This window comes from Notothenia coriiceps, unplaced genomic scaffold, assembly GCF_000735185.1.
Source record: "Notothenia coriiceps isolate Sejong01 unplaced genomic scaffold, NC01 NC01_scaffold00004098, whole genome shotgun sequence".
Classification (NCBI taxonomy): Eukaryota; Metazoa; Chordata; class Actinopteri; order Perciformes; family Nototheniidae; genus Notothenia; species Notothenia coriiceps.
The window spans coordinates 76,746-104,362 of NW_011336799.1; the positions used below are offsets into that span (position 1 = coordinate 76,746).

At 40.7% G+C, this 27,617-nt stretch overlaps 1 protein-coding gene across 1 annotated transcript in view; it reads left to right on the forward strand.

Annotated features, from left to right (window-relative positions):
* LOC104941998 (mannosyl-oligosaccharide 1,2-alpha-mannosidase IC) overlaps positions 1-27,617 on the forward strand; it is a 206,281-nt gene that overhangs the window by 60,654 nt on the left and 118,010 nt on the right. Inside the window, exon 2 of the mRNA XM_010767183.1 lies at positions 22,790-22,886. Within this exon, the coding sequence (XP_010765485.1) occupies positions 22,790-22,886 (97 nt within the window). The remainder of the gene's footprint in view (positions 1-22,789; positions 22,887-27,617) is intronic.

The following is a 27,617-nucleotide window of genomic DNA, read 5'->3' on the forward strand; positions in this document are numbered from 1 at the left end:
ACACACACACACACACACACACACACACACACACACACACACACACACACACACACACTCTCTCCTCATCCTCTGTACAGTACATGCTGCTCTCTCCCTCTCCTCTGTGTCCTCTTGACTATGATCAGTATGCAGCAGCTGGGAGAGGTGTCACAGTTTGCCTCCGAGCTCAGTGTGGTTACAAAGACAACACGGGTGCTTAATTTCAGCTGACTTACTACATGTGGACATTTTCACTTCCCTCCCACATGTGCAGTTTACATATACATGTGAGTATGTGTGTGTTTTTGCAGATACATTCATATCATTTTTCAATTTAGTTCTGAACAATACATTCGTGTGTGTGTGAGTGTGTGTGTGTGTGTGTGTGTGTGTGTGTGTGTGTGTGTGTGTGTGCATTACTATACAGCAACTTGCACTTCGGTTCGGCTTCCTGTTTTGTTTGCCATTGATTTCTCTGCTGGAGTGTGAAGGCACACAGCAGGGTACATCAAAGAACTTCTTCAAAACACTGAGATCCAAGATACAAACTGAGCTCACCTGCAAACACTACAGAAAAATAAACTTCAGAACCACTCACTATCACTGAAGACGTGATTATTGGACACCAGAGAAGGGAAAAAGCATCAGGAATGAAATTATTTATAAAATGATACGCTATGATGTGTTTTTAACACCGGAGCGAAACATACTTTTTATACTCACTATATCCTTGAGTTCATCATTATTCTGTATTTTGGACAACAAACATGATAATGTTTCAAAATGCTCCAGAGTAACTTTGAGAAAATGACGGCTTACTATTAAATAATGAGCTTGAAAAGCAAGCGAAGAAGCAACATCTGAAAACAAAGTTCAAAGCTGTTTTCAAAAGATGAAAGTGGGAAAGGGAGCGTAAAGGTGATCGAGAGGAAACAAGGAGACAAACTTTATAAAGCACAACAATATAAAGTGAAGAAAAATCCTTCCTCTGCAGAAGGGTTTTACAAGTTCAACCAACAGCATTAGAAAAAAAACAAGATTAATAGAATTATAAATAATTTAATAAAACCTGTCTTGAATGGTTTTACATAAAGCATCTCATTTTGCTATCAGCCTGTTCAAATCCAGGTTTATAACAAATCCTATCCTTACTAAAGGGTCACCTTTTTTAAGGTCATACCCTTCATCTAAGTGCCATATGATCCTCTCTTCTCACCCTCTCTTGTTGATGACTCCTTGATTTCCAGCCGTGTCTTTAAAGATGGCCGGTCCTCGTCAGGAGAGCGGACCCTCGTGTTCCTCTTGACTTTGAATTAGGTTGGAGTCTCTCTGATAATCAGAGGACAATCTGATTGTGTTGCACGGCTGCTACTAAACCTACAGCCCTCACATTTCCATTTACATTACATTACTGCACATTTATTCATAGACCAATGTCACAAATAGGCCTGAGTGGAATAATGGATGAGGCTAATGCATTTCACTTGGAGAGACGGAGAAGAATCAATAGGATCCGCAGCCCTTTCACTGTGTGCACAAAAAAGTAGCTCTATCCAAAAACGACTGTGCTAGAAGCAGTGCAGAAGAAATATCATGTTCTGTTTGCTATTGATTGAATTACTGATATTGTCATACTGTGAGCGTATGTTACGTGACTGATCATGAATACTGCAAATGTGTCATATGTCATACGTGTCAGTCATTGCGTTACCAGATCTGTGAAGGGCAGCAGCGTCATGCGTGTGTCGGCTTATTGCTCGGACAGGCGGGATGTTCTCTGATGTTCCCGCCATTGAATTCAACAGTTGGGGTCACTTGAAGCTGATGGGGGAAGGGTCAAAAGACCTCCTGCAGAGTTCATAGACTGTACATGTGACATTGGGCATTACATTTCATTTAGCAGATGCTTTTATCCAAAAATACTCACAATAAGTACATCAAACTTTGAAGATACAAACTCAGCTCAACAACAAACCTGCAAACCCGGGACGTCTCTGGAACTCTCTCCCACAAGACATCCGCAATATGGACTCACTCTCAACCTTCAAATCCAGCCTGAAAACACACCTTTTTAAACTGGCATATTTAATTTCTTAATAATTTTTCTAAAGTGATTGTTGTTTTTAAGTCTTTGTTTTTAAGTCTTGTATTACTGTGTGATCTTCTTTGTTGCTTGTTTTTAATTATGCTCTGTAAGGTGTCCTTGAGAGCTTTGAAAGGCGCCCATAAATAAAATGCATTATCATCATTATTATTATTATTATTAAGTACATTGCTTCAAATAGGCCACACCTTATAGATGCATTAGTGTCAATTCACCTATCTGTTATGTACTACAACTTTTTTTTGTATTGGCTAAAGTGCAGTTGAAGCTGGCAGGTTTTCAGTATGCTTTCTAAGATCATGATTTCAGCTGTCATGATTTCATTTGCGAGCAGTTTGTACCACTTTGGAGCCAGAATAGCATAAGGGGTGTATTTGGGGTCCCACTCGCAGTGATGGAGTAGCTAGCAGAGGATCTAATGCAGAGTTAAGTGCACATGCTGGACTGTATTCTTTAACCATGTCCTGGATGTAGGAAGGGTCTGATCCGTTCACAGTACGGCAGAAAGAAAATATATTTCCCAAAAATCCAAATCACTAAATTCAGCACCAAAATATTATTTGTATTCTTCCAGCTCGTGTTCCTCCGTGTCTGTCCGTAAGAACCATGAGCATTAAGTACATTGGACCAATAAGTGATTAAAAATCAACATCTTTGTTTTAGATACAATCCACAAGCAGTGAGACACCAACCTGGGTTTATGGTCCAACTGTGAAGTTATAATACATTTTGGGATCAGACATAAACATCAGAAAGTAAAACCTCAACAGATAATCACCACTTTGATGCCAGGAGGGTTTCTGATGTTTTCTGCTTTAGTATACCTAGTTCAAACATTTGTACTGACTTTCTCTCATTAGCGTCCTTTATTCTCATTTTTTAAGACTAGTTACGAGATCAACAAATGGGTTTAAATGTCAACAACAATACAAACGATTATCCTCCCATGAAGCTAATATCTATGCTAGTGATAGCTAGTGCCTGAATCAATGCCCTTTACTAGTAGCAGCCTTACGTTTAAACAATCAATGACATTAGCATTTCAAATATATAATGACCAGACATCTTATATTCATGCCGTCAACAAAAAATCAACATTATTTTGCATATGGACATCGATGTAGACTCTCACAGAGCCACTCTCTGCTGCTGATATTTTTTCTCCCCTTCGTTCATTTGCCCTTGGAGGATTGTTTTTATCCTCTTGTCTTTAACAACCAGTGAATCCACTCAGGCTTCTTCACTGCTTGTCAGTTTATGTTGCCCCTCCAAGCCATGTAAAGTGGCTTAGGTGACCCCACTGTGATATAGGTATTTTAATGCTGTAAGAAACCCTCTGCATGTCGCCTCCCAAGCAGCCATAAAGTGCACACACATACACACTTTTCAGTCATAGGGCTGTAAGTTATGGCGCTGAGGTCACTATTGTGTGGACGGGTGCAGGAGGCCGGAGCTGTGACCACCTCAAGCAGTAAAGATGAATTGTGCTGTGGATGCACGTACTTATTCTGCTGCTTTTTACGGGGCTGTAGGGAGTGCTGGTGTTTGCCTCGGGCGTTTGTTAATCAGCCTCAGGCTGAAATTCAAGGTATATTGGTTTATTTATGGGCTTTAAAAATCCTTTACATTGGTCATACAAACACATTTACCCACTAGCCCCACAACAAGTAGCCATTGTTTAGCTTTGTGTCATGCAGGTTTGTTCAAACACACTGCTCAACTACTGTATATATGGTGCACTATTGAAAATGCTAAATTAAAATAACCAATTTGTGTTATTAATGATGTGCTTCTTGTATCTGGCCTGCCATTAGCCCAATACAGCAGTTTTTATTTTGCCTCTCTGCTTATCTCCTCACCTTTAACCTTGGCCTGTCATGGTGCTTTTTCAAACTTCCTTTTGGCCAAATATGTGGCTGTTTCCACTTTCATTTTCTTAATTTTTCTGTGTACCCTGGCTTTTCTTTTTGTGGGCCTCTGATCAGGACTTTCCACAAGGATAAGAACCAGCCTGGGGGGTTCAGAGAATGCCTTTATGGGGGAACATTTTTAAAGGTAAAAGCCGAAATGTGGTGGCCTCTGGCACATTGTAATGCCACTATTCCAGCACATAGACTGATTTAACGGTACATGTTTTCACATAAATACATACATCTTTTATTATGAGTGATATAAGTAAGTAAAACGTCATCATTTATCACATGTAATGTTCAATCGCTGACCTTTGCATTGCCCCCCTTGGCCGTTTTTTGCTAGGTTCATTTGTATCCTTTGACCCCCCTGAAAACAGGCCAGACTAGTATGCAGGCATTTTGAAATATATAAATGTCTCTTATGGATTTTCTTCCAGTGACAATACAATTAAAATAAAGAATTGAAGAAGCCCAGTCCTGTCTTCTTGCATAATATTCCCTTGTATTGCCAGATTTGTGTCTATACACCGCAGCGTATATTAAATATGCCTTCAGTCTATTAAATATGCCTTTCACTGACTTTCTCTACACTTTACCGAGACAGAGGTCCCAGAAGCACATTCTAATTTTGCCTCCCCCACTGTTTCACTCCTGCCTCCCTTAAATTACCCAGAGTGCCCAGGAAGCGGACAGGTGAGACGTCCTCCCCTACGTTGCGGCGAAGCGTCCCCCCATAAACAGTATGTGGTCGTATAACTCTTCCCGACTTCTTTATCGCTGCACCATTAAATTGCTGCTAAATCAAACTCTGTCATCTTAAAGAGCCATCTTTTTATTTTCAAGAGAAGTTACAACACTGGCTCTATCAGATTGTTCAAGCGGTTTGTTTTTATACAGTAAGTGGTTTATTGGTTTTACACCTGGCCCTGTTTACACAGCAGCTTCTCCTCTGATGGCACTTTGAATTTTAAACAATATATATTTCATGTCTCTCCTTCCAGGTGTTTGTAATTCGATTGGATTTTATAACTGACAGCTTACTCGAGCACTTGCACATGCATTAGTGAAATTAGCTCTGTATTCATAAAATGGATTCGGGCTCTCATGTGGTAGTGTGATCTAGGATGAGTTTGCGTGTGTGTGTGTGTGTGTGTGTGTGTGTATTATGTTTATAATGTATGCATGTGTGAACATCTCTAACGGAGCCTTACTGCATGATAATTGAGCTAAAATTATTCAGTTTGAAACAACTGTATTTTCTATTCCTCAGCACGCTTCTTCTAATTTCCATACTTCATCACACATTTCGATATCAGCTTTAACCACGCAGTTTTTTCCTGGGTGCTTTCTATTGCTCACATTTTTTCTTGAATAATGAGCTATTTGTCGTGCTAGTGGTTCTAGGGTCGGTTTTTTCTAAAAGTTGATCTACTTTAATGGGATTTTATGAAAGCACATGTTTCAGTTCTCTGCATGGATGCTAAGAGAAAGGGAAATACAAAAGAAGGGTATCTGTAATCAAGGACCTCTTTAGGGAAAACAATAGCATTTGTGCAAGTTTCCCAAGTATCACCATGTTGCCTTTGCAGTCTTCGGGCGGTGGTGGCGAAGTCCATAAGGACTTGGCTTGGCAACTGGAAGGTCACCAGTTCAAGTCCCGGAAAGACCAAGTGCTACCGAGGTGTCCCTGAGCAAGGCACTGCTCCCCGGGCGCCGTACATAATGGCAGCCCACTGCTCCTATCACTAGGATGGGTCAAATGCAGAGAAACCGTTTCGTTACATAGTACCTGTACTACGTAATGACAATAAGTTGAATCTTTTTTTTTTCTCTCCTCTTTTTGCTGCTACTTATACAGCATGAACATTCAAATAAGGAACAGTGATGAAGAAAAACAAAGTGTGGGCTCATAGGAATACCCTTTACAGTATATGCAAAGATAACGTAAAAAAAAGGTAAAAAGCAACAAGGGAAGAACTACCTCTTCCAGCACATTTGTAGTTCTCCATGCTAGGAGCTACTGGGGAGTGACACACCATCAGATTCAAAGCAACCCCACTGGTTTTCTGTTCCTCTCTCTCTGTGCTCTGCCTCTCTTATTGCCTCTTTTGTCCTCTTTCCATTACTCTCCACCCTCTGCGCTCTCCTTTGGTTTCCCTTGATATCGATGCCTTCCTTTGAGTTCATCTCCTGCTCTCGCTCTCCCTATCCTCCCTTTCTTCTTCTTTCTTCCCCTGTGTTTTGTCCCAGAGTCAAGGCGATCCCTTTGCTCAATGGGGAAAGACAATCTTAGATTAGTGTGTTACTTGAATAATTGTGCTGCTCGGTTTTCCTACTCACGGACACACTTGGACGGGGGGTGACTTTGTACCGGGACAGGGGACCAGGATGGGCCTGTCTCAGGTCTTTGTCAACATGTTTTTCACAGGAGTGAAATCAATGCTAACTTCATCTGCACTCTCTGCCAAAGAGGGCCTGGTGGGAGTCTTCACAGTGAAGGGAGGGGAGGAGAAAAGCAGCAGCAGCAGCAGCCAGGAGTTAAAATGGGCTTCAGATGCCCGCAGTATGAACCCTTTTTTCAATATCTAACCCACTTGGTAACTACTGCTATTATTGTTTGTTGTTCTCGGGGTCTTAGTGTAGATGTGGAGCCTATGCTAGTAGCCTCTATAGCGATGGAGTTACAGAGACATTTAATTAAAGCATGATACGGCATGATAACAAACAAGTTAATTCCGCGTTTCCGTTTTAATATGCCAGATTGTATTTTTCCCCTGGTTGCCTAGCAACTATTCAAAACAGAGAAATAGTTCAGCGTGTATCGTTGAGTAAAACAACACGTTTTATTTTGTACCCTTCTATTTTTGTACGGATTAATCAATTTTTAATTAGTTAGCTTTCAAGTTGCTCGTAGGATGGTTTTATTTCATTAGCACAGAGCAAGCTAGCTGTTTCCCCCCGTTTCCAGTTTTTATGCTAAGCTAAGCTAGCCGGCTGCTGAATGTAGCCGTATGAACCGAGGCAAGAGCGGTAACATTTTATCATCTCACTCTCCAGAAAGCCAATAAGTGTATTTCCCAAATAGTTGAGCCATTCCTTTGAGGCCCTGCTTTGTTGATGTTGATGTTGTTGTTGATATGGTGCTAATAATGTGTATATTCTTCAAAGAATTGTGTTTAATCTAAATTGGGTCCCAGAACTCATTTAGGCCCCACAGTTAGTTTATCTTGCCATGCTTTTTAAATTCAAGAAATGAATGCGAGGGAGATTGTTATTTTCCTTTTTATGCTGCTGCAAAGAAGGGGATACAGGGTTAAAGGTTTCTAATGAATTTAAAATAACACGGCTACATTGTGGCCCTCAGGCTCAAACCGCATATTGACCATGTCTGGTTCAGGCCTGGATTGTCACCTCTGATCAATGTCTGGTCAGTGAAAAAACATCTGTCTGGAACAATGTTTGGTTGGTTTGGATACGATGCTGATGGCCATTGATCAACACTGGGCAGGCCTGCTGCAGGAAGTCACAGAGGAGGAATGTGTGTGAATTCAGCTGACAAGTGACATTGAAAATGTGTGTGTGTTGCTTTGTTTGTACGACTAGGCTTTTTCCTCACACCATCCTGCTATCATCGTTTTCAAACCCATTTTAGGACTCGACTCTCAGACGTTTATGATATTTCACATCTCCCTGCTGCTGCTCGTACACAGCAGCTAATGCTGATTGCAGTTTATCATTGCCATCACATATATTCTCAGAATGAGACAAGGGACAAGACAGAGTACATATCACCTCTTATTTACAATCTTTTATAAACTGCGTTGCTTTTCAACTCAGCTACCTGCAGGTTTCCCCGCCTCACTCAGCCTGCTGAGTAAATAATGCGAGCGGGCACACAGACACCTGCCTCGAACCACCGCCGAGCACACTAACAACAAACACTCCCTCCTCCTCTCTTCCATTTGCTTTAGTGCTTTTTCCTACATTTGCAATCAGACTTTCTATCCGTTTTATGTTTTCTCTCTGCTTCTCTTCAAACACACAGGCGTCCTCACATACAGACACACACTATACTATAGTAATAACTAAATGCCCCAGGATATGTTCACAATGGGGTGAAAGAGAAAGAAGGGTGTAATGGGACTCTCTCTGGGACTTTATCAGCATTTTGCAGATACAGAGGAGGCAAAAGCATTTGAATCCTAGCACAACAGATAGGACTGCATTTACTAATATCATAATCAATAGTATCTGTTGACGAAAGAAGCTACGTGTACTGTAGCTGGCAAATCATTGAGTGTGCACTAATCTACTCTCAAGGTTTAAACCAAAGATGGTTTTTAGTGTTTTATAGATCGACATTGTTTATACATCCACCTTGAGCTTTTCTCTGCCTAAATCAGAACTGTTGCCCATCTCTGGTAAGTCTACCATGCAGCCGACAGATGGTGGGTCACAGGCCTCTGCTGTGGTTCTTATGTAGACAAACAAAGCCTGCCAAATGAAAAAAACGTTATCAATTTTCTGTACACTGTACCACTTCACTCGCTCATCAGATAAACCAAAATAGAAGCAGGAGATTTGAGATGAAATGAGAGGAAAATATCAGAAAATGGGATAGTAGATGGAAAAAATCAAATGGAGAGAAAAAAAGATTAGAGTGCTTGGCAAAGGTAAGCAAAAACAAGGCAAGGGAAAACAAGAGAAATAGCGGAAAGCAATAAAAACGGAAAGATCAAGGGGTGAAACTATAATCTCTCGCCAAACAGCCAAGACGGACCTCTTGGTTTGTATGCGTTTCTCGCTCTTATCTCTGTGGATCTTCTGTTATGGCCATTCTCAGAAAAGCAAGGCATTGCATGGACTGTAACCCATTTTCTCCTGCTCCCAGGACCCATTTAAGGCGGTAAAATGGATTGAAACTCGAGCACAAAAAGATTTTACTGATGCACAGAACTGCTTGAACACCATGTTCTTGCTCGCTGCCGGTTAAAGAACACAAGGGACCGACCACCTCGCAGCTGATTTCAGTTGTGATTCTTGGGTGGAACTTTGTGCAATCATTTAAAACACATTAAGTGTATCATGCAGTAGCATTGGCTTTGTTCGGCAAGCTTTAATCTTAAACAGCATACATTTGCCATCTGGGTTGCTTCAGTGGTAATGGATCTGCTTTATACACAGAAAGACTTTTCATATCCAATATGAATCTTTTCTGCCTCATTATGGCACCATAAGTTATTAACCTGCAAAAGGAATTCTATTTATAAGCTGGGAATAATAGAAGTCACTGTGACCTTTAGTGTCTGAGTAGTACATTAAGTAACATAGCGGAATGTTTCTAAGCTTATGAAAGAACACATTTCTGATCGACTCATAAGCTTTAATGGAAAATGAAACCAAATCATCAAGGATGCCGTTTACCATGATGTAAACAATAACAGTAAACAACGAAAAATCCCTACAGATTCACTTCTACACTCTTTTTGTGGCCATTTAAGAACATTTTTTTTATTTTAGTAGCCCATATATTGACTTGACAGATACAAGTCTGAGTCTAGATAAAGATTAAAAACTTAAGAAAGAGGTTTTGGAAGCCAGCAGAGTTTCTTAAACTTAAACAACGCCCTGCCATGACAGGAAAGGACTGCCTCTTTCTCCCTGGACACTTAAAAAGCCTCTTTCCTTTTGTTAAGGTGTTGTCTGTTTCAAATGTTCAATCTTTTCTTTTTGAACCTTTTAGTTGTCTGGACAGGAATGTTTTCTGAAGGCAGTATCTTGAACTTTAATGTTTAAATACTTTTCTTACCTCCAACACCATATGTCTTCATATGCACCACATATACCAAAGCAAATTCCTATCAAATGTGTAAATCTACTTGGTACTAAAACCGATTCTGATATATTTGGACTGTGTGTGGTTTTTGATAGCAATTTGTTCGATTTAATGGCTCTTCTAAATGAGGTGGTATCTATTAGAGAAAACTGCCAACTCACCCTATTGAGTAGTTAAGCCCAACATAATGGAAAGGAAGGCCACTTAAACCTTTCGTGATTGTTGTGAGAACAATCGGTAATGTAGAGTCTGCAGACACACCTTGTGTTGAAAAGTGAGTCCCTCCACTCCAATAACCAAAGAAAAACACATGTTCTCCAGTTTCCAACTTGGCTCAATTCTACATTACATTTGATACAGCTGTTTTTTTTTTACCAATAGCAACTTAAAATAAGTGCAGTAAACCGTACATTTCGAACAACAAAAACATGTGATGATATATGTGCTTCAAATAAGCCAAACCGTTGTAAGCGCTTGTGAGTTGGTTTGAAATCTGCTTTACAATTAATGTTTTATTTTGTTGTGATAGGTTTAGTGGCCTATGTGCTCTGTGTGTCTGTGTTAAGGTCTATTTCCCCCCATGCCTCTGAAATGAAGCCGTCTGTGTATCCTACTCCTGTTTACTCACCTTCAGTGTTTGTACAGTATATCGAGAGATGACCTGAGCTCACATTGCACTCGAGAGTTGAGCAGCACTTATTAGATACTTGTTCCCTCCAACCTTTGTCACCCCTTCCTTACAATACCATCCCATACTTCTGTGTTAGAGCTGTTATCCGAGGGGGCAGGGGTGATACATTTGGTGTTTCTGAGGGTGCTTGTTTCACTGGAAGGAAGACCGACTGAGGGTCAATGGCTGAGTTTATGATAGACTACAGGATACAGGGTGGCCTATTCTGTACTTGTGATTGAATTGTTCTCCAGCTGAACTGCTATTGCCTCTGATAACTCCGCACCTGACGACATTTGATCTATTTGGGGTGGATCGATAGCTTAGCATGTAAGTGTTTCTGTCACAAGTATAATACGGCCTTTAGCGTGTAGCTTTCGAGTTCCTCTGATACAATTCTCGGTAAGCTCTCTGCTATTTCTGTAGAGCGGATTATTTTTCAGACATGATAATGTAGGATGTGGTAAATCTCTTTCTTCCCCTCAAGGTTTGTGTTTAAAAAAAAAACGATACTTCAGAACGCAAGTGATCAATAATCCCCTGTAGGCTTTACAAAGGGCTTTAATGCTTTCACATCACAACAATGATACAATGTGTTGCTCTGTGTACAATGTGGTCGTGGTTATGTGCTGCTTTGGTTAACAAACAGGCAAAAGGGTTTTAGATATTGTCATTGGAACTACAAACATTAAACTAAACCTATCAATTTCTGATACAGGACTTAAAACGTTTCTATAAGCTGTGTGATTAGATCTGTAAGTAGCTTCGACGTATATAACTATTTTTAATCTCTTCAGTGATCTTAGTTTTCTTGTCAACATTTCTATAGACTAATATATCACCTCTACATGTTTTAATATTTCCAACAATCTGTATTGCCCTGGAAATCCTAGAGCTCAGGAACCATACTGCAGGAATAGTCTTTTTTCAAATGGTAATTGTTGAAACAGCAGCTATGGAAATGGAAAATGCATAAGAAATACATATACTTGTAGTTTGCAACTGTTGTAATTCGGTGATTTTGACATTCATCTCTAATAATATATTTTTGTGAATTATTATCAGTTTCTATAGCAGGATCTCAACAGGCCAGATGTCACAACATGCCTTTTTAAAATTCCTATTAAGAGAAGCATTGATGTGTTAATATAGTCATGATCCGCTCAAAAGCGTAGGCTCCCATTGTTTTTAATTGAAGATGATATTTGGGGATTTACTGTGTGTGTGTGTGTGTGTGTGTGTGTGTGTGTGTGTGTGTGTGTGTGTGTGTGTGTGTGTGTGTGTGTGTGTGTGTGTGTGTGTGTGTGGTGACAGTGACAGCCTGCTCTGCTGTGTGTGAATGTGCACGAGGATAACGAAGTGCAGGGTTTATTGTCTGAACATTGAAATTGGCTCGTTTCTGAGTTGGGGTTTCATTAAAGTTAGAATAATGGGGCTGTCTCCCTGTTCTGGCGAGGTGACTGATGTCTCCCAGCTACATCAAAGGAAAAAATAAAATTACAATTTTCCTGAACCTGCATTTATAGCCCAGCAAAAGCGCATCTTGCATTTTAAATTGCCGGTATCTAAAAGTAATAATACATTAAAGGAGTGCTCCTTCAAGAGGATGTTCTGCTTATCTTTTACATGTGGCATGAGCAGGCCCTGTCATTAAATTATAATTTAGGAGGTCTGTTATTTTTCACGCTTGCTAATGGAAAGCAGAGGCTGTTTCATCCATTCTATTGAGTGCTTCCATATGATTTATGATTTGTATAGGACAGTAAGGTGTTGGTGGTGGTTTATTGTTTCTTTTCAGACATTTTTATTTTTCGAAAATAATGGATTGTAACAATAAATGAACTAATTTCTCCTTAATTTTATCTCATAGGCCGCATCCTGCTAATCGAATTAAGCAGCAACAAACACTTATGGTATGCAAATTCGGTCTTAACAGCAAAAATGTAATAAATCAATTGGTTTCATTGCTTTTTTCTATGGAAATTATATTTTGAGCGCTCACGACTAATTCACCATCGACAACTTTTGGTATCCAAATGATTTTCTCACTCAAACCTCACAAGTTAAATTAAGACAAATCAGTGGTGAGGCGGATCGTCTGCGAGTCCCAAGACTCTTGTGTTTTAAATAATTATTCAGCAAAAAAAGTTTACAGCCGGTATAGAATAGAAAAGCCCTAAGGTGATAAGTTATTTCTAATTAATTTGTCCAACCAAAAGTACAAAACTATTAAATATGACTAATAAAAAGTCATTGCAACACTTACATCAAATTCCCTATACAGATGATGGTATGCTGAGTCTCTGACAGTGGGAGGCTGATTGTAATGGTCCCATTAGTGATACTCAGCTGGTTACCTTAACGCATATATAAGTTGCCATACCAACACATTATGGCGAACATCAGGACCTCTTCTGTCGCTCTCTCAGCAGCAGCAGTGGGTCGACCAATGAGCTGCAGACTAGCTAAAAATATAGATGACCTCACATAAGGTACAGCCTGTCACTTTTGAGTGGATTTTTAGGTAACTTTCTTATTCTGACACACTCAGAGCTCCACTAGTCTGCTGGGTTGAATGTCAAAATGCTCATAATAATACGACAGGTGAATAAACCTAAACACCAGGCATGTGACAACAAAAACCAGGTCATTAGTCTCACTTCATTAGATAGAACTGAACTTCTTTTGTAAAAATCCAGCTCTCCTCATGTTACCTTGATACATCTATGTTGCTCCCTATTTCTCTCCCTGGTACTTTTGAGCTAGTACTTCTTCCTCTCAAAATGACATCTTGTAAAACTCTTCTTCTGGTTGTTACTAAGTGAACACCCTACAGATTGGTGGTGGTAATGCCTGTAGCATTGTTTGAAGAGTTATACAGACTGAAGCGTTTCCCCCCCTCCTTTTTCTCCTGTCTAACTATGTCTTATAATACTGTTATTGTTTGTATTTACTCTCACTAACCCCTCAATTTCCTCACCACCCCTGCAATTGCCTAACTTACTTGTTGTTGAGCAGAGAGCTGCTGTCAGCAAGATGATTGAGAGGGGAGGACAGCAGGGGTTGTCTGGAAAAGTATTGGGTGTGCAATATTTCTTGTTTAAGTTCCATTGACTCCATGAAGTTTAGAGACCAATCAGCTCTCCACTCCATCTCCGATACCGCTAACTTTTCTGGCAAGGTCTATTGATTGGGTCGGCTCATTGATCCAGAGAAACAGACAGAAGGGATCACGCTTTGACTGGAGCTGTGAGAGCTCTGTGCGGCATGTCTGAAGGAAAGAGCAGCTCAAGAAAAACAAACGTTAATCCAGTGTTTCACCCGGGTTGTCACTCTGAGCACTGACTGACGCTCTGAGTGTGCGGACAAGTACCGGTACTTGATTTGGCAAATGGAGCAAAACCATTCTAATCAATGTAATTATTTGAATAACTTCGCCTTTAGAAACTTACTGACCATTGTTGTAGGGCTTTTTCCAAACTACTGTTGATTTTTTATTCTGTTGGGACTCATAAATCAAAGAACTCGTTCACCCCTCTTTGCTTAAGCCTGGAGATATAATTCAAACAAATATTTAAACATTTATCAAGCTATTTAAGTTTGAAAATGATTGCTTATTTACAGTACGCATCCAGAAGACACAAAGCAAAACTAGAATTAATTTGTAGTATTTTGCCAATCCAATATTTTAATCTAAATAACAGATTCAGTAAAGTAGCTTAATGCTCCACAATGTCAACAAGCTTTCTAACATTTTGAATGCTGCTCTTATCTCTTTCTACCCCACATGTTTATGAATATCTATAGACAAAACCAACAGTGGGATCCGTGTTGACGCTAAACCCATACATATTGCAGGTGGCCGTGCAGAAATGCTGATTAAATCGTTTACTTTGAGTACAATGTTTGACTGTTCAATTATTCAGTCCTTGTGTATAATGTTAAGTATGAAAAGGTCTTGCTCTCATACAGTTTCAAAGCCAAGTCTCTTCACGACTCTATTTTCATGTCCCTCCTTCTCTCCATTACTCATCACCGGCTGGATCTACTGGGGCCAGTTAGACACGTTTATACTCCAGGTCTACCTCTCCAACAATTCAAGACCTGCGTCCAGACATTTTAATAGGTTCCTTGTGGCGATACTCTCTCTCTCTCTTGGCACAAATCTTCCATGGTGTTTAGGAAGTCAACCCACCAGTGTGAGACGCTCAGGAGACGACTTGGCGCCGGCCACATATCTCAGCTAATGATTCTTTTTGGCGCGAGCGGCAAGGACACCTGCCAGAGAGAGAGAAAGGGACACAGGCGTATACATATGTGCTAAGATTGTACAAACGACAGTGAGTCCACACATTGTGTAAAGATTAGTTAAAATGCTTGGAAAGTTATATACATTTAAAAGATTGGGGAACCAATAGAAAATCCCATTGGACAAATCCCACGAGATACTTCTCAGGAACAAATGAAGCTTACAGCTAATATCCAGGTGTCTGCAGCAGCGATTTGACTCAAATGATTTGTTTTGCTGCTGGGTGTAAGCTTTTCTGAGTTTACTAAACCCTGCTTACTCAATTTATGTTAATTACAATAACTGTGCAGACGTGTTCTAATCAGACGCCTGTGGTGGTGTCAGTGTATACCTTCTCCACTTTTACGTAAGGGTTGGTGAATCATTCTGAATAACAAAACTCATTAAAATATATATATAAATATTGCATCATGGGTGTAATTTTCAGGTTGTTGTTTTATACTGAAGTCTCTGTTCCTCTCAATGACAAGCTGCCATAATAATTTGAGTTGATAAAAGGTTTATGATACACTAATTTAAGTCTCCTTCAAATATTCCCATTGGCTCACAGTAATGAGTTTAACGAGCAGCAGGGAATGCTTTGCCAACTTTTTCTTCTCAGGCCACATAGAGGCTACTGTAAATTATCGGTAGAGGTCATTGGGGCTGAATCCAGCCTTAAAAGGAAAGTTTTCCTACTAAAATGATATTAATCTGTGTTTTTTATTACAGTTAGTTTTCTTTTTTAAAGACACACATCAAAGATAAGGCAGCACGTAGTTTTCTGAACATGGAAGATTTGTAATGTAGATGGGAATACTTTTCTATTAGAAAGTATACAAAGCTTAAGCAGGACTAGTTAACAATTCATAGATTTATTAAGCATTTCTATGTTTTCATACTACCATACGACAATCACACTTTACTCCATGGTGCCTTCCTCCCTGCAAACATTCTTCTGAACCAGACTGACGTCATATGGTCATCTGATTTTATACTTGATTTCAGACATTCATTAATTCCATGCATGACTGCTCTGCAGCCCCGCGGTGCCTGGTTGCCCAACTCTGGCTCTTGTTTTGGGACTTTCTTTTAATTGACCACAGGGGTTGTGCTGACTCATGATGAGACCTCACTGGCCTCGAGAGACTTGAAAGGCTCCGTCACCGCTCACCATGAATGTGGATTTCATAGGCAGGAAATGGCTGTTCCAGAGCAGGTCTTGCACTAAAAGCCGGAGGAAGTTTAAGGGGAAGGACATGTGCGAGGTAGGTGAGAAGTTCAGGGGGAAATGATGGGAAAAAGCTGATTCTGTATCTCCTCTGCCAAAGGTCTGCTCGGTTTCCGGTGATGACTCAGCACCTTGTTGACTCAGCACCTAGTTAACGCAGCACTGTCTCTGGGCTGCCATGCTGCGATGATTTATTATCCAAGATCCTTCCAAAGCCTCCCTGATTAAAGGGACGCCTCGGTCGAAAAAGCAAACATAACAATCGCATTACAAAACGTGCAGGGCGGGAAAGTGTCAGGTGCGCTTTGAGGCATGCCTCATGTATATTTATTGGACTCTTGTTCATGTGTATGAAATGATCCATGATGTTTTAGCCACGAAAAAGGACTGTGGTCAGCAAAGTTTTTACAAGAGTTGGTCAATTTTTTGAGAAGAGGGATTGCTCATTTGACAAAGTGTGTGTGTGTGTGTGTGTGTGTGTGTGTGTGTGTGTGTGTGTGTGTGTGTGTGTGTGTGTGTCAAAAACAGGAATGGACTCCCTATAAGCTTTCCGAAACGTAATTGTTGAAGATATAAGCAATACTAATCTGAACAACATTTACTCAGTTTTGATTAAAGCTGTGTTATACATATATGGTGGCATTGTTTCTGGATGTGTTCTGTTTTATGTTTTTTTTTGTGGTAATAATTCAGTACGATAGACCATTTTATTCTACTTTTAGGTTGTTTGGGCATTTTATTTATGAAAACAGTTTGAGAGAAACTGATGATGGAAAGCGCATATTTGCTTCTGGTCTCATACTGCATGCTGTTTGATGGATGCTCTTAAGTGTCAGACATTGCCACAAGGGGAACATGCTCAGTCCCAGTGGGAATACAAAACATTGAGTTCTGGAAGTATATTTTCATGTTGTCACCACTACACTGGAGACATTTTTTAAGGCTGTAAAGCACAAGGAGTCCGAAATGTTATTTTCAAAAAATTCTAATGTTACTTTTGACAACTAAAACATATCTTACTGTAAGCTATCTGGAGAAGAAGAAGATTCAACTTATTGTCATTACGTAGTACAGGTACTATGTAACGGTTTCTCTGCATTTGACCCGTCCTAGTGTTAGGAGCAGTCATTATGTACGGCGCCCGGGGAGCAGTGTAGGGAACGGTGCCTTGCTCAGGGACACCTCGGTAGCACTTGGTCTTTCCGGGACTTGAACAGGTGACCTTCCAGTTGCCAAGCCAAGTCCCTATCGACTTCACCACCACCGCCCTTGAAAGTGTGACCATGTGTATAATGTATGTTTATTTCAATTTAGCTTGGTTTTAAAAATGTTCCCCTACATTTTTCTAAACACGAACAACTAAGCAGGATACAGCTCAGCTTTCTTTAGAGTAGATTTCAACTTCGTGGTCATGACAACCTTTGCTTTACTTTTCAGCCCTAACCACAATTAGGCTTTTTGCCCCCTTTTCTTGTAATTTAGCATTGTGAATTTGTCAGAGAAAATCTGGCATGTAACATTTTGTCATATCAGAAAAGTGTTGCGCTGTATATTTTCCTCAGCAGGGCTCTTTGTAGAAACCCGCACGGCTAGACAACATGGGGGAGGAGTGAAGTTGCTGTGCTCTCAGCGGAAGATCTGCTCTTATTAGTCGTCCAGAAAAAGCAACACATTGTTCAGCCCACCAGTTAATCTCTGCAGTGCTGCCTCTCCTGGGCAACGCAGGGGCCACCGAGTACAAGCCCAGCTGCCAGCACCATGTTCACAATGAATCAGTGTGATCTTCACCGGTGGAGCAGCCCACTTCTGCCCACACTGTTGGCTAATTAGCAACAACTGCACTCAATGTGAATTTGTAGAGGCAGCTAGATAAATATAGTTTTTGCTGTAAAATATACATTCTGTTTGTGTGGAAAGTAGCTTGTATCCCATAACCTGCACTTCTTAAACCCAAGCCTCAGAGAGACCATCTGTGCCGACTCGATTTACCTTAACTGAAGTGCGTCATCCTAGGAAGCGGGTTTTAAAAGCCCTTAGGAGAAGAAACCGAGCAGGAAGTGTTCCCAGGGAATAGTTTATATTGAAGATCAAAAAGTGGAAACAGCTGATCCGAAGTGTCAACTCTGTTGTGCAGAAAGTCATGAGATGAAAAGAAAACACAGTGATACTCTATGGGAATAACCCAGCGGGAAACCCCACATGCTGATAACCATTTGTTTTACGGTTACTGTGATTTGCCGTTGGTTAGATTATTAAATATTAGCACAGCCTTACCCTTCAGAAGACTTATCAGTTCATCTGAACTCCAGATTAAGATCTCTCCCTCTGGCAACATCCATTTATACCGTCTCTTCCTCTCTAGCTGTTATCTATTTTTTTATTTAAATACATTATGTCTTTGTTTAGGTTGTCACTGCCACATTGTTCTTTGCCTCTTTGAAACATTGGACCTGGTTGGATACATGTCGTTTGCACAGTGACCAGTATGAAAAGCTTTAAAAGACTCCAGTGGTCCACGGTAGCTATAGATTGCTAGATCTGCATATTCAAATCAAAGTAAGAGCTAAACTACTGCTCTTTTAGTGTTCACGCAATGGACTATCAAGGTCATTCTTGTTCTTTAAGCACCTGTGCTATTCACATTTTTTTCCAGACAGATCTACTATTGCTCGGAGTGATGCAGAGGAAACCCTGAAGACCATTTTGGTGCTTTTCTATTAAGGCAAAGACCAACACGGAGATAATTGAACCCTCATGTGGTGTAATTTCCGCTAGAAGTGTTACAATCTAAACTACAAACATGTTGATTTCTAGTATAGCGAAGAATAGCTCTTAAAATCATTTTTAGTAGACTTATTTTTGGGGTCTGGTGGTTTCAAAGAGAGCAATAGTTTATTTTCTTTAAAGTGGAGAAGGAAAGTGAATATTACTACAGTTTGAAGATTTTCTATTACATCTGTTCCTTAGAGATTTTGATAAGGGCTTTTGAGTTAATGCAGCGTACATGAAATCCCTTATGCAACCTTATGATCTGGTTGATGTTCTGGATCACTTGATTAGCAGCACGGGACGTCTGACCTACGCTATGGTGTTGTACCCATGGTCAATCCCTGATTAATTTTAATCGCTGGCTCTGTGTTTAGTTATTGATCTCCTCTGCCCAACAACCAGCCAATTAGTCAAACCGGAGAACAGTCACTCTGCTTTTTGTGCCCGTGGAAGAGAATCATTCATGTGTTGGCTCTCTTGGAGAAGCAGTGTTGTGGGTGGCGTGCTGGGCCGTGGTTGCAGTTATTGATCACAGCAGTGTGTGCTGTGATGATGGGTTGTTACATCAGAAATCCTACGGCTGTGTGACCCTGGTCCTCCCACACTTTGACTCTCCGCAGCGCACAACAGCAGGGATGTGAAAACACAATGCCTGATATCTGTTTCCCTCCAGTGGAATGAAACTTCTGCAGTCGCAGTAGGAGACTTACTGTAGCTAAATATTCTTGTGGATTGTGGCTTTCAACTTGCTCACATTTTTGCATGAAACAAAGCTTTTGTCTGTGCTGGTATTTGGAATATTTTAATTATTTTAATTCAGTTACCAAAACCTTTTAACAGTTTGTTTTTTAACACCATGGGTGTTTTTTTTTAGAAGATGTAATTGACCCTGGCTGAACACTATTGTCACGTTTACACTACCTGGCCGCTCACATTTCACATAGTGATTGCCTTGTACCCGAGGAAAGGTACTTCATAATCTACGGAACATTTATTTATCTCGTTGCTTCAGTGAGTGCGCAAAATCCCCAAGCCATACAATGGGCTCATCCATACCGATGTGAGTTTAATTAAAGGAAAAAAACCTAAATGAATAATTTTCAGTTGATTAGCCCATATAATGATATGCTTCTTACCCTGGCCCAGGTCGCTCTAATTTGTATATCATTTTGTAAGTAATAAGTAATGAAAAATAACCCTGAGCTAATAAAACATCATTCCAGGCTCATTGGTCATCCATTCATCATTTGTCCGGTTTTCTCTTGAAAAGGTATGAAATTGCGTTCTGTGTTGAATGTTTTGAATGAATAAAACTTCTTAACGCAAGATCTCGTGATCCCTCCATCAGAATATACTTTGTGACAAGTTATGAGGCAATCCAGGGTTTCTTTTCTCACTACTGATTGATCTGTTGCGTATTCTTTTTGATCAATCATCTATAAGACCGTGAGAATTTCCATCAAATCCACTCGATGCCAGCTGCTTTCTTTTAGCTCCTTTTAGAGTCCCGCCATTGATGATTAATGCTGCCATCTTACATTCTCTGTGCCTTCAGTCATGCAGTTTGAGCATCCCATCTGCCTGTTTTATACTTTCCCCAACAGTTGCTAGTGTGGTCGTAAAGTCCTGCTTCTCTCACAGACTCCATTATGCCTTTTGATAATTTCTGCAAAAACTCTAAAACGTACAGTCTGAACTTCCCTCAAATAAACATTTAGGGACACGGAGTTCTAAAATGTACCAAGGCCAGCATTTTGTTCAAACACCTTTCTCCGTTCACTTTACTTTCTTTACTTGTGAAGCTTCCAGAGGAACGAGGCAATCTGACATTATAAAAGATGGAGTCACTTGGAAATAAAACTTGAGACACTTTGCTGTGTTACATACTCGGAGGCAGAACATTATGTCGGAGCACAATCTTACTAGCGCCGGGTATTTCTGCTCTTCCATCACTTTGAAGAAAATGATTACCTTTTTGAGAACATAAGATTCCTTGGTGCTATTTGCTTTAATCATACAGTCTGCTTGTTTTTGCTCCATTGTATAATATTGCTCCTGCATACATTATTAGTATTTGTTTTTGTAGATGGAGAAAGTACTCTTTAAAATGCTGCTTCCTCAGATTTAATGCCATAGACGAATACAACAAAGATGACCCTGATGTGTTATTCCTTCTGATCTATGAATGTGTTCCAGTTGTGCTTTAATGTGTGGCACAAATCCCAAACCTAGTAACTGGTACACTTGCCTCCAAATGGTTGAATGGTATATCATTAACCTATAATCAAATCCCAGCTCCCTGACCAGTAGTCGCTGTTTTGGGTTCCTGGACACTGTGGTTGTTTCAGTTTGAGAAACGCTTTGATCGCTGTATTCTCTGAGGTGTCTCCAATGAGCTTTTTTGGGTGACAGGATTTTCAGCTGGTGGGTTTGTCAGAGGTCATCGGATTCATGTTGTCCATTTCTCACAGGCCTGTACAAGCTCACCTCTGGAGAGCCAGGTGTCCCGTATTGTATTCGATATTAGAGATGATGTTGTCTTGCTGTGAGAATCCAAATCAAACACCTCTCTCAACATCTGTTCGAAAATCTTGCGACAGATTGCTTGAAGGGATTTTCTCTTCAAGTTTGTTTGATCATGCAAGAAGACAATTGAGTTTCATGAACATGTCATAACAGTTGAAAGCACTTGAGTCAAGCACACTTGCATACTTGCAGCTGGTAATAGTTTTCAATGTATTCAATGCTATATATTCTTTGTTCGTATGCACATGCAAAATGAGGTCTCTTTGGAGAAAATGTTATAATTTCCTTGAAAGAAAACTCATCTTTTTTGCTGGCAAATTCCTAATAGAAGCTGAATCATGAGGAAACAGCCTTACATAACTACTGTTTTATTGACATACATGTGAGATATCAATGCAAACAAGATTCACAAAGAACTTAAAAGTGTGTCTTTATCAACAAAAAGGTGATGGTGTTGTTTGATGTCCTTTATAGTCTAATACAAATATGTTGTAGGTATCACACTAATCCATACCTTATTTTCTATTAATATCAATGAGTCGACCACTCCACACATCTCAACAACTAGTACATATATTGCTGGACCTGCTAACTTTGACAAACCTCCTACTTTTCCTAAGAATTTCCCATGACTATTGGTACATCACGTTATGCCCCACTTCAGGGAATAAGTACTAATTAGCAAATGTTAGCATGCCAATATGCTAAATAAGCATAGCAGACATTACACCTGCGAAACACGGGTGGGTAGCTGGCCCAATTCTCTGTATTGCTTTATTCTGATTTGTGATATCTCCTTGGCAATGCCTCACAGATATTTTTTAATTAATTGTTGCTTTCTCAGATATACTTTAATAACCTGGGAGCTATCAGTAGAGTTTGTTTTCTGAACCTGTGCGAGCTCTACACCGGCATTTCCAGTATTATTATGCTCTCATATTTGTTTTTAAATATCTTTGAATGTATGTATTAGATTATTACAAACCAACTTTCCGTCACAAGCTTCTTAACTAATTGTTTACGCTGTCGCTAAAGGCAGAGAAGCATCGCGACTCAACTTTGTGATTTCAGCTGAAAAGATTACACTTCCTGTCCCTTCATCGTTCAACTCCCTGTCTTGCTGGCTCTGTTTTAATGTGAAAAAAGACAGTTCCCTTTTTCACATCTCACCAAATCCACATATATCTTTCAGTGGAGTTAAAGGGCATCAATGTCTGGCTTTCCATCTACTGACATTATTCAATCTTTAATTTAGGAGAAGTAGCTGCAGGGAAAAGTCAATCATATTGTATAGCAGTGTGCATTATGTGTGTTTATTGCATGAATGCCCTTAATCCTGTCTGATCAACAAGCTATCGTTCTGTTTGGCTCTGAGCCACAGTACAACAATTGAATTATGACTGGGGTTTGGAGCTGTGTGGTTTTGCTTTCTGTCCTCTGACCAGTTTGTCTGCTCTGTTTATGTTGCAGATGATGAAGTTTTCCTGGGACAACTACAAGCGCTACGCCTGGGGGAAGAACGAGCTGCGGCCTTTGACCAAAAACGGGCACATTGGCAACATGTTTGGTGAGTGTCTCATGGCCTCTAGGCTCATAAGGCTAAAAGTTCATGAGGTTTTCTACTTTTGACCAATCTGAGAAGGATTTGTTCACAACACTGGGTGAAACTAAACAGGGGAATGTTTTCTTCATGTTATGTGGAATCATTGGAAAAAGCTGATTTTAATTGTCTTATGGTAATGATCTTTTTACACTATATACTTATTATTACCAATCTATCGAAAATGGAGGATGAGAATAATTAGCAGCTTTTGTTAAGAAATTGGTTTTCTGGATTTTTGTACAAGAACAACAAGGAGGAAATGAAGATCTATAAAGTTGAGTTTTGTTGCAAGGCTGATACATTTGAACTAAAGACATTACATTACATTTAGCTGACGCTTTTATCCAAAGCAACTTACAATAAGTGCATTCGACCAGGAAGATACAAACTAGAAGAAAACAGAATCATATAAGTACATCAGGTTTCATAGAGCTAAAACATTTCAAGTGCTACTCAACTGGCTTTAGATAAGCCAGTCCTTTATTAGTAAGTAAGTGCTTTGTTAATTGTTCTATCGCTTGAAGTGGAGTCGAAAGAGATGAGTTTTCAGTCTCCCCCGGAAGATGTGTAAGCTTTCTGCTGTCCTGATTTCAATGAGGAGCTCATTCCACCATTTTGGAGCCAGGATAGCAAACCCACGTGTTTTTGCTGATGGGAACTTGGGTCCCCCTCGCAGTGCTGGTGCAGCGAGCTGTTTGGCTGATGCAGAGCGGAGTGCACGTGCTGGGGTGTACGGTTTAACCATGTCCTGGATGTAGGAAGGGCCAGATCCATTCGCAGCATGGTACGAAACCGTACACCCCAGCACGTGCACTCCGCTCTGCATCAGCCAAACAGCTNCCTCGCGTTGTGTCTGCAGGTGAGGACATGCAGTGGCCCTCAGGGGGGAGCAGGACGTCCCCAGCTCCGTCTGCAGCCTCCCCTGTAATGACGGGCGAGAGGAAGAAAGTGGGAAGGGCATGCCTGTGCTGCTGGCACTGCGAGCCCTGCAGACGGATACCCAGTACCAGTACGATGAGTTCAACCTGCAGCTGTCTCCCACAACATCGAGGCCCATCGCCAACCCGCACCGCCTGAAACAGCCATCCCCATCACCAACGCTAGGAGTGGAGCTCCCACCCTGGCCGTGATCCCCGTTTACTTTTACTTTTTTACTCGCCATGATCGGCATCACCGCCACCATCCTCGTCATGGCCACGTTCGTCCGGTACAACGACACACCGATCCGCGTCCGTGCGTCCAGGATCAGAGAGCCTGAGCTACGTCCTGCTCACGGGGATCTTCCTGTGTTACATCATCACCTTCCTCATGATCGCCAAGCCAGACGTGGGCCGTGTGTTCGTTCAGTACGGATCTTCCCTGGGGCTGGGTAATGTGCATCAAGTTACGGTGCGCCTCCTCACCAAAACCAACCTATATTCCGGATCTTTGAGCAAGGCAAGAAGTCGGTGACGGCGCCTCCGGCTGATCAAGCCCCACTCGCAAGCATGGCCATCACCTCCATCCTCATCTCCTGTGGCAGCTGATGGGGGTCCTTCATCTGTTCATAGTGGATCCGCCCAACACCCATCATAGACTACGAGGAGCAGAAGACCTTCAACCCGTTTAAGGCTCGCGCGTGTTGAAGTTGTGACATCTAAAGGATCTCCAGATATCTGCATCGTTGGTTACAAGTATCCTAATTGATGTGGACGTTACCGTTTTACGCTTATAAAGACCCCCGCCGGGTCCGGAGAAACTTTAAAAACGAGGCCAAGGCCCATCGGGTTCACCATGTACACCACCTGCATCGTGTGGCTGGCCCCTTCCATCCCCATCTTCTTCCGGCAACGGGCAGTCCCTGCAGACAAGGTAAGAACCCACCGGAATGAATACATATGAATAAATAATACATTGGATTTATAAAGGCCGCCTCAGGTCTCTGCTACAAGCTACACAACCTGAATGTGAATGGGTGAAAAGGGTACGGTTCGGAGTGGGATGAGTGAGTGGGAAGATGGATTAACTGAAGGTAGGATGAAATGGTGGATCTGGGGTTCTTTTAGGTCCCTGACCCCCTTTATGAGAGGGTGTAGAATGATAGATGGTGGAATACTTGGTTCTTTTATTGGTGTTCCTGACCTCCCCTATTATGAAGAGGGTAGAATGAAGAGTGGTGGATCTGGTTCCTTTAGGTCCTGACCCCCCCTTTATGATGAGGGTAGGATGAAGATGGTGGATCTGGTTCTTTAGGTCCTGACCCCCCCTTTATGATGAGGGTAGGATGAAGATGGTAGATCTGGTTCTTTAGGTCCTGACCCCCCCTTTATGATGAGGGTAGGATGAAGATGGTAGATCTGGTTCTTTAGGTCCTGACCCCCCCTTTATGATGAGGGTAGGATGAAGATGGTGGATCTGGTTCTTTAGGTCCTGACCCCCCCTTACGATGAGGGTAGGATGAAGATGGTAGATCTGGTTCTTTAGGTCCTGACCCCCCCCTTACGATGAGGGTAGGATGCCTCAGGTCATGGTCCTCGTCCTGTCAGCTGTTTTGTAAACCATGTTGATGTTTGTGAGAAAATAATTAGCAATGATCAGGAGTTCAGTGAAGACATTTCAAGTGTTAGCAGAATGAGTCTTTAAGGAGCTGAATTCTGTCTCGTTGCATTATCAGCCTCTCAACATCTGGTTATACAACAACACAGATCTGTTTCCCTCAGTACAAAAACCAGCGCACACACACGCTGCTATTTCAAATCAACAGATCACAATATAGCGGAAATGTATGTCTCTCATTATGGGGGAAGACCACTGTCGAGTCCCCGTTTATCAGCCTGCAGGCTTCCACACGAGCCACGAGAAAATAATCTCATCCCGTCGCTGTGCAGAGAGGCCTTGATATGAAACTCAATGATGGAGTGGAATCACACACATGGAAACAGGCAGTTGTGATGTTCTTGTTTAGCATCCAGACGGAGTTGAATGTGCATGTGGTTGGGTAAAATGTCGCATTAAGAGAGCGACGTATTTCCTATTATCTGATTGCTCTGACCCCGGGCGGTGTTCATTCTCTTCAGCTATTTGGTCCTGATGAAACAATTACAGCGTGCAGATTTAATAAAGGCCAACAGCTGCAATCCAGGTGTTACGAGACTCTGTGTTTGGTTTACAACAGATTAGGAAAACTCCTGGAATTAGCTCATTTTCACCAAAGGTTATAACGATATTGTTCTATTCACCTTATTCCCACTGCATGTTTAAACCCGTATGTCTTCCTGTTAGCACTAGCAGCATGTAAACACTTTAGAATAACTCTCACTGACAGAAGACAAAGGTCGATTTAAGGAAAGAAGTCCGAATTTTTTGAAGAAAGTCAGATTTATTTTTATTTTTAGTAAAAGTCAGAATTTTGATTTTGAGAAAAAGTAAGTATTCTGACATTTTTGAAAAAAGTCAGAAATTCAAAATGTTGAGAAAAAGTCAACATTTTGAGAAAATGTCAGAATGTTCAGATTTTGTGAAGAAAGTCAGAATGTTTTGAGATTTTTAGAAAAAGTCAGAATTTTTTTAAAAAGTCAGGATTTGGAGAAAGAAGTTAGACATTTTAGAGTAAAAAAAAAAGTCAGAGTATTAGAATTTTGAGATTTCATTTCAACGTTATCTATCAATCTGTAAATCAAGCTAGATAACATTTGCATTTCATTTTTAGAAATCTAACTAGCTGTCACCATGTGTATCCCCTATGGTTAGCCATGCAGTGTTACTGTGTTACACTCAGGCGGTGAGAGTCATTATTAAAACATTGTTGACGTGTTAATTTTACTTTGGATAAAGTCATCACATATAGATAATCTAAATAGTTAATAATGATTATATGAAGTCTGTTAAACTAGTTACAGATATACATTTTGTTATTTCTGGATATTCATTTTTAAATTCATTAGGAGGAAGAAAGATGAACGTCGCTTATTGCAGGGATGTATTAATGATATTTGACTGATGAATAATTTAACCCTTGTGTTGCGTTCAAAATCTGTTCCCGTTCATGGTGAATTGACCCACGATTTATTTCAGTCCAAAACACAAACTATCATCCAATATAGTTTTAACTACATCATAACTAACTTATAATGCATTCATACCCCTACAATCCTGTTGTCATTTTATGTTATGGCCCAAAACACATTACACCACATATCGCACACGTGCATGTGTGTGTTCAGGTTCAAGTGTTAGTGTACATATTCTTTGAGAAAGGTCGAGTTCCCGGGGGGAGGGGGGGGCAGAGAGAGGGGGGAGACCAGGTTCAAATTAGAGACCTTCAGACTTGGCATTATTGTGAAAATCAGTTGTGTAGTGTTTATATTGCTGTTGTGGAGGATATCATGAAGCCTTGTTCCGATCAAAAAAACTAGAGCGTAGTTATCATATAATTTTAACTTGAAACGGGTCACAGGAGACTCGAACACAACATAAGGGTTAAGACAGCGTTGGTTTGCTTTAACCTGTTGAACCCCATCCCCCTGCTAGGGGGCGCCAGCCGGGTACCCAACAAAAATACAATTCTTTTCTTTTTTTACTTTTCTTCTTTCTTTTTTTAAAATAATAATAAGTGGCGACCCTTTTTCATTTTTGATAGTTTTTTATGTGGATTTGTAGTATTTGTCTTACTGTATGTTCAATAAAGGTGTATTTTTAAATCTTGAGACATTGCCA